Source organism: Typopeltis vanoorti, chromosome 14, assembly GCF_054136105.1.
Source record: "Typopeltis vanoorti isolate ZY-2024b chromosome 14, IOZ_Tvanoo_1.0, whole genome shotgun sequence".
Lineage (NCBI taxonomy): Eukaryota > Metazoa > Arthropoda > Arachnida > Uropygi > Thelyphonidae > Typopeltis > Typopeltis vanoorti.
In genome coordinates this window covers 86,702,453-86,715,566 of record NC_143562.1, presented here as the reverse complement: position 1 = coordinate 86,715,566, position 13,114 = coordinate 86,702,453, and the positions used below count along the sequence as shown (strand labels likewise).

The 13,114-nt window shown below is 35.8% G+C and overlaps 1 protein-coding gene across 1 annotated transcript; it reads right to left on the bottom strand.

The window, feature by feature from the left end:
* Positions 1–842: 842 nt before the first annotated feature.
* Positions 843–10,178, bottom strand: mRpL54 (mitochondrial ribosomal protein L54). Its single transcript, XM_090404062.1, has 2 exons — positions 9,700–10,178; positions 843–1,522 (listed from the first exon to the last, which is right to left on the bottom strand). The coding sequence occupies exons 1-2, from the start codon at positions 9,776–9,778 to the stop codon at positions 1,110–1,112; spliced, it is 492 nt and encodes a 163-aa protein (XP_090260188.1). The 5' UTR covers positions 9,779–10,178; the 3' UTR covers positions 843–1,109.
* Positions 10,179–13,114: the final 2,936 nt, after the last annotated feature.

Genomic DNA, 13,114 nt, shown 5'->3' with positions numbered 1-13,114 from the left:
AGTCCCTGGCCTCATCAATCTCTTGGAGTACAGTTCCACCAATGTGGTATACTGCTGCTAATCTTTTCACTCCGAAATGCATAACCTTACATTTTGTCACATTAAATTGACATCCATTCTCCTTAGTCCAGAACTCCAATCTATCTAAGTCATCTTGCAAGACTTTGACATCTTCTGCATTCACTATCTTCCTACCCAACTTTGCATCATCAGCGAACAAATGAACTGTCCCACTTAGACCCTTCCCTATATCGTTAATGAACAGATTAAACAGCAGTGGTCCAAGAACAGAACCCTGTGGCACACCACTAGTCACAGGCCGTTTTTTGGACTCTACTCCTGAATAAACTACTCTTTGATATCTCTCCATCAACCACCCAGCTATCCATCTCACCAACCCTATATCCATTCCCATATGTTGTAGTTTACGGATTAGAATTCCATGTGGTATCCTGTCAAACGCCTTTGCCAGGTCCAGCAGTATCACTGTAAATTATTGTATAATATTCTGTAAATCCCTAATTATTGTTTTATTATACTGAATCAGGAATTTGTTGACCATTTGCTGTCTTACTTACATAAGGTGACACTTTTTAAAATAATTTTATCTATTTGAATTTTGTGTTCCATTGTTGGTATACTGAAGATGCTTCAGATACTATGGTGAAAATTTTACCTATATTAAATTCTTTTTGTACAAGTTTTAGTTCCATTTCTATTTTTAACAAAGAAAAAGTTAATCTAGTTTGCAACAAGAATTAAATCTGTAGTAATGGACTTTCTTCTGGCTTTCTAACATTATTGAACCCATAACACTGCCCAAAGTAAAACAGACACCCAAATTTCTAAAATAAGTATATATATTTAAAAGCTTATTTCCCTGATTTTTTTTCCTGTTTTGTTCTAAGTAGTCTAAATCTAGGCTACTTAGAGCAAAGAATGAATGAACATGCATACAAAATGTTAGATAAGGGTCCATATGATCCTTAGTATGTAATTTATATGTAAAAGTTATGGAGAAACTAAGCAGTTTAGTGCCTTCTCAAGTTTTAAATCCTATGACATTGCCTACATTTTGAAAGCTTTTAAAATATGTTATACATTAACAATCATTTCAACCAAGTAATATCATTTTCATCTGTGATTCCGGGATCATAATGACATCCCGCAAGAGCTCTAAACCTTAATTCTCTTAGCTTTTTTAATTTTTCTTTCTCATTAACTCTCATCTTGGAAAATTTTTGTGTTGTTTGGAGCCGTAGTTGCCTTTTTAAACTGACTACATGAAGTGTTTCCCAATATTCCAAAGTGCTGGGATCCAGCTCATCTAGTGTTGGGGGTAGACCTAACCTCAACTTCCATATCCACTCTGGATAATCACTGTCATCTTTGAGCATTACATCTTCACCTGTTTTATAAATATTACTTCCACACACATAATTTACCAGTCTGCATGGATCAGTTTCTACAGGAAGTCTCTTCTTTTGAATTCCTGTTGTAGTTAGTTTTCCTCCAGAACTAGCTAGAAGAAAAAAATAAACAAAATATAAACAAAGTAAACAGGAACACAACAATTAAGATTATTTTAAACAGCAACTACAGTGGATCCTGGTTAACTGCATCACATAGGGAACAGCATAATTTCATTCAATTAGTCTGCTATCCCAATCACACAAAGTTATTACATATAAAGAGTTTAAAAAGTGTTATGTATATAAGACAAAATACAAGTGTAGACAATTTTGTATTGTTTATTGAGTAACAGAATTGTTGACTTATAAACATAAACAATTAGCTTTAGATATAAATTAAAGATATCAAGAAATTATATACTTTGTTTACACTTTGATAAAGGATTAAACCAAGTTTGAAGCTGAAGTAATTGAAAGACAGGGGCAACTTGTATATAGAAGCTAATGACTTCACACCACTTGCCTTAGTATCCATCAGGGGCGAATGCTGGTCTTAAAATTCACGCTTGCTCTTGTTATCATTCAGGGAGTGAGAAGTGTGATTGAAGTCTGATTATCAGAATAATGAATTACTGACAATTTAAAACTATATATTTAGAAATTTATGTACATTTAATCATACAAATACAGCATTTATTTTACAAATCATATTCTATCTTTTTCAATTCAGCTACTTGAATACAAATTCTACCCTACGGTTCTTCTTTATGAATTGGTCAATAACATCGTCATAAACAGTTGGTTGTAACTTAATTTTCCCAAGCAACATGCATACTTGTAAAGGCTGGCTGAAGCTCACTGGCTAGAGCTAGTTTGACTGTGCATGGCCTGTGTTTAAGATGACGTGAAGGGAGCGGAAATGGCTATGCGGGCACATGAAATCACAGTGCTGCAGCAAGGAGCTGAAAACTCCTACAACCAAGCAAGCTTTGACTAGACGAGACGAGCAAGCATCGGCCTTCGATACACACCGCAAAGCTAAATTATTGCCATGCAAGCTTAAGATGTCTTCCATCTACAAAAATAAAAGCCTAAATGGAATGCTCATAAATGCATGCATTTATTAACAAATAAATATTACTTCTTTCTCAATTAATGAGCTTGCGCAGCAAGCATGAAGAATTTGCTCCTGGTATCCATAATGCAATGCATTATGGGAAGGGTCACTACCCATTAGTGATACTAAGGATGAAGTAATGAAGAAGTCATATTTTCATTTACAAGTAGCCAAAAGGTGTCACACCTTATTATTAAAACATTCTGAATTAGAGAAAGTTGTTGGAAGTTTTTCCACTTATTTAATTTATAATATAACCATACCAATAAATTATATACTTGGTTTAATCTTTTATCCAAGTGTTAGCAAACAAAGTTTGCTTAGTTGCTCGTCCTGAAAATACTTCTAGTGCAAACGTTGCTTGCTTACACTTGGATAAAGGATTAAACTAAGTATATAATTTCTTGGTATCTTTAATTTATAGTACAACCAAGTGGAAAAACTTCCAACAACTTTCTCTAATTCAGAGTATAATAAGGTGTAACACCTCGTAAATGAAAATATGACTTCTGCATTACTTCAATCTTAGTATCACCTCTGGATCTGGCTCCCACTGATGAGACCTCAATAAAGTTTGAAATCAGTCTAGGTAGTGCCCCTTCCCATAATGCATAGCATTATGCATGTCTGCAAGAATATGTCCTTTGCATTATGGGATACTAAGGCAAGTGATGTGAAGCCATTAGCTTCTATATATGAGTTGCCACAGTCCTGAAAATACTTCAAGCGCAAGCTTTGTTTGCTTACACTTGGATAAAGGATTAAACCAAGTATGTCATTTCTTGGTATCTTTAATTTATAGTATTGTAAACGGTATGCTATTACTTGTTATTTATAAGCCACCGTTATTATTAACTTTTATAAATATTCCTTTCTTATTCTCACTATTCCATCTTACTATTGTGTAACTTAGTTTATCTACCTTTCACACTATGAGTTTTATGCCTATGGATACTAGAAAATTTATTTGATAAGACTGCGTCACCAGTATCTTTTAATTGCCATAAAACTCAGTAATACAGCTGGTTGATTTCTCTCTCTCTAACACAAATTCCTTCAGTAAAACTTTACACAAACAGTCGTGGTCTATTTGCACTTAACCATACGCTTCGGCTATCTTACTTGCTTTCCCGCTCTTAAGTTCGTGTTTTTTTTTTAGGAACAGGGCATTGCAAAATAAACAATCAGGCAGCACCCTATTGATATATAATTAAAACATTTATTTACAATAAAAACAAAGTGCATTAAATAAGTATTAGGGAGGTTACTCTCTCTCTCTCTCTCTCTCTCTCTAAAAAAAAAAAAAAAAAAAAAAAAAAAAAAAAAAAAAAAAAAAAAAATCAGCTAACGCCTTTTTATTCCCGTATACGGGAGTAGGCGAGGCCATTTAGCCCTATCTAACTTTTGGAGACTGAGTGGGCAGTTCAATCTCCACTAGTACCCAATCAGAGACAGATGGCCCAAAGCTATCACTAATTAAGCAGTACGCAGTGAAGAGAGACGGCTCAAATGTGCCGCCATCTCGTGGTCCCTAACACAATATATTTAATGTCTGAAATAACGTGGGTTCTATGGTCGATTTCCTTGAGTTTACAGGACGAAAAACCAGAGTTTCCGGGAGGAAAAACCTGCTTGCCCGTGCCAGAGATCGACTAACTTGGGAACCGGTCGAAAAAAGACTTAGAAAAATTTCCTCTAGTCACCGACTAGACTTGAAACGAAGTCTTGCTTCGTGCGGCCAAGTGCGGTGGTGTGCAAATGCCACATCCACTGAGCTACACAGGCTCTCTCTCTACCTATCCTTATACTTTTGGTATAAAGAAACAAATTTTCCCTTTTCAATATTAAATGACTATACAATGTAATTACTCTGTTACTTCTCTGCTTAAGAAAATCAAATTGCCGAGACTAATTTACTCATAAAGAGATTATGACATATCTCCTAGATTACAAAAAGAATGTATATAAAAGGATGCAACAAACTTACAGAGGCTCTTTGTCACGACACCTTCCAAAGTCCTGCATCAAAGTCTCTATGGTTTTTCTTTCATCTCAGGCCTTAGGTTTCCATCAGGAGAGTCTTGCTTCAGGGAGCATTTCGTCAGAATATCAGCGGGTCTTGGACCGCAATCTGCCCAGTACTCAAAAGCTCAGGCAAGAAGCTTCAGCATTCGGGCTTGAAGATCGTTCTGTAGCCTTTGGCTTCGGTTGACTTCCTGCAGCACTAGGACATCCGAATCAGCACTTAGTATCAGCTGTTCTCCCAATTTTTCCTCTGGCATGGGTTCACTGTAAAGTCTGTTCCTCTGGATCCGACTGCTTCTGGTTCTCTGCTGACTGTCTCTCTTCAGTAACAGCTCTTCACCTCTGCTCTCTCGGCAACTGGATCTCAGCTCTCCTCTGTCGACAACTGGACCTGGACTTCTCCTTCGATGTTCGGCTCAGTCCCCTTTTATTTTCGCCTTCTTGGGACCTTGCACCAAGGGTTGTAAACCTCAAAGAAATCTGCAGTTCTCCTTGATCTTTTTGTTAAGGCCAGCCCATTCTTTCATCTCCTCCGTGCACTCTTCTTTCTTTGTCTTGTCAGGCAGTGGAAACTTCTCTGAAACTAGTACATCTCTTTGATACTAACTTTGAAGGTGTTCATGCGCAGAGCTCGCAAACAACTTTCTCACACACTTAATTGTAAACAATTTTCTTGTGCTCTTATACAAAGTTCCGGTGGCAAAGCATTGCCTTTATTTTTGAAATTCTAAAATATTCTTGTTAAAGGAGTAAATACAGTTAATTTCCATTGGATTATTTACAATAATATTTAGCATAAAACATACAGAGACAAACAAGGTTATTTTTGTAACATTCGTATGGGACTTGACCGCTGTAAAAATCGATGTAAAGCGCTTTGGTATTTCCAAACTACGTCGAGTTTTACAGTATAACCAAGTGGGAAAACTTCCAACAATTGGCTTTAGGTAAAAATATTTCCCATAAAAATAATTTATTTATACAGTAAACCCTCGATTTAAGGGACAAAATTTCTGGTCCATTATGTCACAAATTAACACCCTGTTAATTTTAAAATGCTTTTAACCAAGATTTTCTTATAATTAAATAAACAGGTTATTTTTTTATTATTAATTTCCTGTTATTTTTAACAAATTTCGGTGAATAGGCCACCATATGTTGGAAAAACACTGTAGTAATTTAGCCGACATAAATGAGTCACTTCTCATAAAACATGTTTCACGAATGATTATGACGTGATCACACCAATCGCACTGTAATTGGTTCTTTTGTCACGTGGCGTGACCTTTTGCGGCAGTTTTATTACACACATTTTCATAATTTTAGGGAGTTAATTATTAAAAAACAGCAGAATTCAAAAGCTCAAAAAAAAACTTGATAGTTTTTCCAAAGCAGGATTACCTAAACCAAGCACCTCAACATCGAACATTAACGTATCTAAAAGTGTGTGTAAAACAATATTTTTGTTATCACAGTGCTAATATTGGTAAAATTGCAGTATAATGTTACAGATATTTTTATTTTAAAAAATTTGGGATTTAATGGATTTTCGTTTAACGGACGCCCCCCTTAGCCCCTATTGGTCCGTTAAATAGAGGGTTTACTGTATATGTAATAAATAAACATGCATGCAATAGCAATTAATGATGCTCTAGGAATTTACTAAATGAAGCCTGTCAATTTTTTCTTTTTTTGATTGACTACAACTGAATCAGCACAAGTATCTAGGACAGCTATAGTACTGCCTTCATTGCCTTCCTGTATGAAACAGTTAAACCAGCAATAAATTTTTAGCCTCCTAGATAGTCACTTGTTCAATCTAGGTCATTCTAACTTTTTTTGTTCTTCTAATGTCCTCTGGTGTTTTGCTGCAATTTCCTCCAAAATTGTTCATTTTCATCATAGCAATGAAGATCGTCATCGATGAATGCAAACTTTTCACAGTTTCTGATGTAGTTCACTTCTAATTGGATGTAATTTTCACTATCGGTAATATCTGGCATATACATGATTGAATGCTTAAAACCCCAGTGAACAAAACAGTTTTGAATGGTCTTGTTGCTTATTCCTCACCAACTACTAGCCATAAATTGTACTGTGTGTAAAAGATTAACTCTTGCACTGACCACCTTAGCAAGCAATTGTCAAGAACCAGTAAAATTATTCTTGATTTCCATTTTAATTTTATGTCCCAACTTATAACCCAATACTTAAAAAAATCAGATGTCATCCATGCATTTTTCTTGACATGGTACTCAACTAGTAAACTGGTCAATGAGAATAGCATAAAATTGTTCCCCCACCCCCATAACAGTTTTTTTTTTTTTTTACCAGTTAATGACATATTCGAACAGCACAGCACAGCTAGATGATCCACTGTTTTCTTTGATCAGGGAAAAAAGTGTAAGTTTATAACACAAGGAACCATCCGATGAAAAAATATCCCCATTGATTCAGCATTGTCGATGCCATCAGCAGTAAATTTTTGAAGCAAAATTACATAATTTTTCTAACAGTCCATGTGGTAGAGGTTACTTGCTGCCTAGCCCAATTAAATGGTATTGTGTCCGAAATAAATAAAGCAAATTATTATTATATTCTCACTTTGTTTTTGTTCTTTTATGATTGTCCCAATAAAATAGCTGCTCTGTTTAACCAGTGGACAATTAACTGAATACTGTATATACTGTACATGAATCATATCTTTATGTATGAATAGTAGTAAGCATTTGTGCTTCATCATGATAAATGATGTGCATACACATTCCATATGATGAGAATGCCATCAAATAGGCTTCCTGAGAATGAAGCAACACTCCTAAGCAAGGACAGAAACTATAATCTAATATTTTAGCTTAATACTAAATATAACTTTCTGTGTGCTAACAACAACAAATGTTATCCCATGCAGTGACAACACCTCAATGGGGGAGAGGGGAAATAAATACCTCTCCTTTAGTCCAAAAAATAATTAAGTAATTAACAGATTAACAAATGGCAGGATGTACAGCCTATAAGATTGGATGAAGTAGGTGATAGATTTCTTCAACGAAAGAAATCAGATCTTTTGTGGGTTGGATCAAAGAACTGGAAAAACAATAAATGGATTTTTTTATGGTCTTAATGTCTATTGTCCAAGAATATAGCCTACTGAACATAGGTAGAAAAATAAAGCTTGATTTCATCACAATTTCAAGTAATTCAATCCAAAAGTATGATCAAGATTCTTGTTTTATCCATTTGCTATCAACAAAACCCACAAAAATAATGAAGAATGAATCATTCAAAAATCAACTTCATTTGAACGTGTCAAAGAACTCAATGCAGCACACAGACTACAACTAAAGATTCGTTGAGAAATGTATTATATAAATGGTAGAGAATCAATTCTCTTTTGCATCCAGTTTGATGCACTACCCAAATTTTGAGATGAAAACAAAAGTTTTTTCTGGGATGAAAATAACGGTACTGAATAATTAGGGCTATTCTGTGATTAAAGGGTTCAGTGTAGGCAACCTTCTGTTGAAGAATATCTATAAGACTAAAGCTAAAATTATCAGCATTACTACTGAAGTTTTGGAAGAGGAAGAACAAGAAGGGATGGATAGGCAATTCTGGAGAGACACCAGTGATGAGTATAAATTATCTAGCCACTGATCATTTGCTATCTCATTATATCATTACAACCTATTACTGCTATCTCAGTATATCACACAACTGCAAAGTCTATAAAGTTTGTAACGATCTGGAACTCTCTCCTAGTACTGACTGAGACTTTTGATTGTAGGACTTGGAAGGATGAAAGCCGAGGGATATGTAACATTTCTGCAATGCTTTCTACACTGTGACAGCTCTGGAACAAAACTGTCTCTTACACAACACTTAGTAATTTCATATTGCAAGTGCCACTGTAACTTCAATAATGTCTAAGAAAACTGATTTGGGGGGGGGGGAGTTATACACCCATTCTCCTATACTAGATTAGCACAGTGGGTAGACTAAGGATTTTTTTTCCCTATTTTTAATTTTATTACTATCCTTTTTATATATTTTTATTTATTTTTAACATAATTATTTATTGTCAACAACCTCATTCAACTTAATATTAAACAGAGCATTAGTAGAGATAGAGATAAATTCCCTATCTCTAAAAGCAAAGATGTATATAAAATCACCTGGTTATGTATAAGATCATGTGAATGTCAACAAAAGTGATGAGAATTGTGATTAATATTCACATTCAGACACTAGGCCCATGGTGCCACAGGATATTATTTTGTAATTTTTTGAAGTTTGGTCATTTTTTTCCTTTTTCCATTGCATAGTGCTTAATGAGCTCTCTACTAGTGCCTGGATTGCTGATAATTATCTTAACAATTAGTAGATATTATACTTACTAAGATTACTTATTTATTGAACCTGCTTATAAATTAATTGTTGCCTACTGCAAACTGTGCCATATACACTGGTTCAAATTCCTTCAAGAGAATAATGCAAAATGCTAGCAAAACAAACCCATGCAAGTTGCTATTATATGAAAGTGCTGAAATTAAAGTGAGAGGAATGAGCAGTGCCTAATTGAAATACCAATGAAAGTTGTCAATGACAAAACGTAATCTTGTAAATGGTCAAAATTCTATGCAAAATGTAAGCTAAAATAAGAGAAATTTTGTAGTTATTCAAATTTCATTAAACAAGAGCTGCCATTGCCATTTTGTGTGGAATTATTGTAGTTTTCTAGCCAGCTTTTATACTAGCAATTAATCATCCAAGATGACAATTTGTATTGCATTTCTTAAAACTCTGGCTTCAGGAGGTGGAAGGGATTTTCCTCCAGCCATATAGGCTAGAGGATAATAATATATGCAATTAACACTTAGTCTCAGTTGCTTCCGTACCAATTCAAAACAATCTTTTAACTTTTAAAACTTCTATACACCATACGAGGCAGTTCATTCGCCCTTTATAAATATATAACAGGTATCTTATAACAATCACCATATAAATATATATATAATATGCACACACACTATATATAATACACGTGTGTATACACCGACCAACAAGAACTGTAGCAGTAACCCATTTTTCTTTATTATTTATAACATATATACAATTTAAGAACACACATTTATGCATACTGACCGACAGCAACTCTTTTGGCGTAACCCATTTTGCTTATATTTAGGAAAGCACATGTTCTAAGCAAACTAGAAGACCACATCTTCCCTGGCGTTTTAAAAACCCGTTGGCCTTATTCTTGAATAATGCACACCATCAACATAAACACCATAGATGGCTCCTTATTTAAGAATTTTGCCAAAACACCATCACGTGACACGTAGGAACGCATGCAGAATTTAAAATTTCAAATGCATATGATAACCTCTGAAGTCAAAAACTAAGACATTTCAAAAAAAAAAAAAAAAAATTAACTTTCACTACTACCATAAACTGTACGTCACCCCTTTTTAGCACTAGCACACATGAGATTTTTTCATCCTCTCGCGACCATTCCGGTTTTAATTCAACAATTCAAGAAATTCAAACCTAGAGGCCACAAGAGGACATTACTTCCACACACTTACTAAAGGATAATTACCCGAAGCAGAACGTGATTATTATTATTATTATTATTATTATTATATTACGGACATACTACGAACAAGAAACACGCACCCAAAATACCATATAAACTTAATGAAACACAATATATTCGCTCAGGCTTCCAGTTCAGCGACGCATCAGTACATTCCAATTTATTGTGTGGGGGGCGTGTGTGTGTGCGCGCGTGCGTGCGTGCGTGTGAGAGCGCGTGCGCGAATTTCTCAATCATAGATTCCGTAGCATCCTAACACAGCAAAAAAAAAAAAAACCAAGACATTATAACCAACTGGTGTCATCCTCAGATAAGCTTACATTTAAGCTTCGAGGATGAAAGGGAAAAAAAATTAGTTCTCATCCAAGATGTATCATATGTAACCAAATGCATGTAATGTACGTATCACAAGAAAACCAATGTATGCATTATATGTAAACCAATGTACGTAATGTAAATATCACATGTAAACAAATGTAAGTAATGTATCATATGTAAACAAATGAATGTAATGTATATAATAATTGTAACAAATGTATGTAATGTATATAATAACTGTAACAAATGTATGCAATGTAAAAAAAAAATTATTTTAAAAGTAAATCATGAGTTTACACCGTATGTTTGTGAAAATAAGGACACATAATATTCAGATTGCATATGTGTAGCTCAATGAACTATCATCCGACCACAACCCAATACTGATCAAACTTGGCACGCAAGATCAACTAGCCCACCAGCACACCTTCATATCGTGGGATAGGCTAGCTAAAATCCTACCAGAATACATTGGTCCTGTACCAATCATCCACAAAAAAGAAGACATAGATGAAGCAATAAGCAATTTAACAAGCCAAATTAAAAAAGCACTAGAAACAGTCACCAAAACCGCAACCAACCACCCATCCGGTCGGCTCCCAGAAAACATAATGGACCTCATCAGAACAAAAAACAAAGCCAGGAAAAGATACCACAACACAAGAGCCCCACAGGACAAGAAAACTCTGAACAAGTTGAACAACCAAGTCAGGAAAGCACTTCAAATCCACAGGAACCAGGATTGGGACAATAAATTATCATCACTCAACCCAGAAGATCACACAATATGGAAATTTCTAAAGATTCTGCGCACTAAACACAATCCCCTACCGCCCATGCAAACTGCCCAAGGAACGGTGCACATGGATAAAGAAAAAGCAGAAGCAATAGCAGAAAACCTAGAAAAACAATGCAGCCCGTCATATGATAATATAAACATCACCCACATATATAAAGTCCACCAGCAGGTCAAGCGTACCTTAAATCAGTCCGAAGACAAACCAGCCAGCATCACCCCCACTACTCCAGTTGAAATAACCAACATCATAAAACATCTAAACAACAAAAAAGCTCCAGGGCCAGATGGAATTACTAACAGAATCATCAAATTACTTCCTAGAAAGGCTATTATGCACCTGGTTAACATAACCAATGCAATATTGAGGATACAACACTTCCCCTCTGCATGGAAAACAGCAGACATCATACCAATAAAAAAGCCAGGAAACAGTCTGCAACTCCCGCAAAGCTACCGTCCAATAAGCCTACTCTCCAACCTGGGAAAGATTGCTGAAAAAATTATCCTTTCAAGACTACAAGAAAAATCAGACCAATTAGGAATAATCCCAAACGAACAATTCGGCTTCCGCCGTATGCACAGCACAGTGCAACAAATACATAGACTAGTGGAGCATATCACTCAAGGATACAACTGGAACTTTCACACAGCTGCAGTTTTTCTGGATATTGCCAAGGCCTTTGATAAGGTATGGCATCAAGGATTACTCTATAAACTCATTCGGGCCAACATACCAACAAACCTTACCCATCTAATAAAATCATACCTCACTGACAGATCCATGCAGATAAAAATAAATGGCACCATCTCAACTAGGCGCAAAATCCTAGCAGGAGTACCTCAGGGATCTCTTTTGGCTCCTTTACTTTTCATAATCTACGTGGCTGACATTCCACAGAACCTGAGGACTACCATCACAGCCCTATATGCAGACGACACAGCCATAATGACAAGATCTCTCCGCCCACACCTGGCCATCAGTCGTCTCCAGGATACTATCACAAAGCTAGAGAAATGGTTCTCCGACTGGAGGATACAAGTAAACCCCGTCAAAAGCTCAGCTATACTCTTCACCAGACGCAAAGCCTTCATCCAAGATGATATTGAACTTCTCGGAAAAAAGATACCATGGCAGACAGAAGCCAAATACCTTGGAGTACAGCTAGAGAAAAAGCTAAATTTCAACAGCCATATCAAGCTCATAGGCACAAAGACATCCAGAACCATAGCCCAACTCTATCCCCTGATCAATCGCAACAGCAAATTGGATAAACGCAACAAGCTGTTATTATATAAGATGGTAATTCGACCTGTAATCACATACGCATCCCCGGCATGGAGTCACACATCCAAATCTAACATCCAGAAACTACAGAGGATACAAAACAAATGCCTGCGGATGATCTTAGACGCCCCATGGTTCGTCAGAAACACGCAGATCCACAGAGAAACCGGAACCCCTGACATCCGTTCTCTCCTTCATGACCATGCCGAAAAGTTCTTCAGCAAGGCACATTCTCATCCTAATCCACTAATCAGACAAGCTTCCAGTTATAGTGAACATGACTATCAAAAACACAAAAGACCCAAGGCAATCCTGCTTTCAGCAGAACAGAGCTAACTCCATATTCACAAAGTGCGAGCATAAGTCTCACAACCTTCCCCATCAAGCTTCTCCACACAGATAAAGGGGAAAATACAAAGCATTTTATGCTTCACCCAGCAAGCCAGTAACGTTGTTGTTGTTGTTGTAAATACTGTTGTATAATCACACCTTTTCCAACTTGAAAAAAAAAAAATAGTAAACCACAACATGTAATATTATACAACTTATGTAACACTGA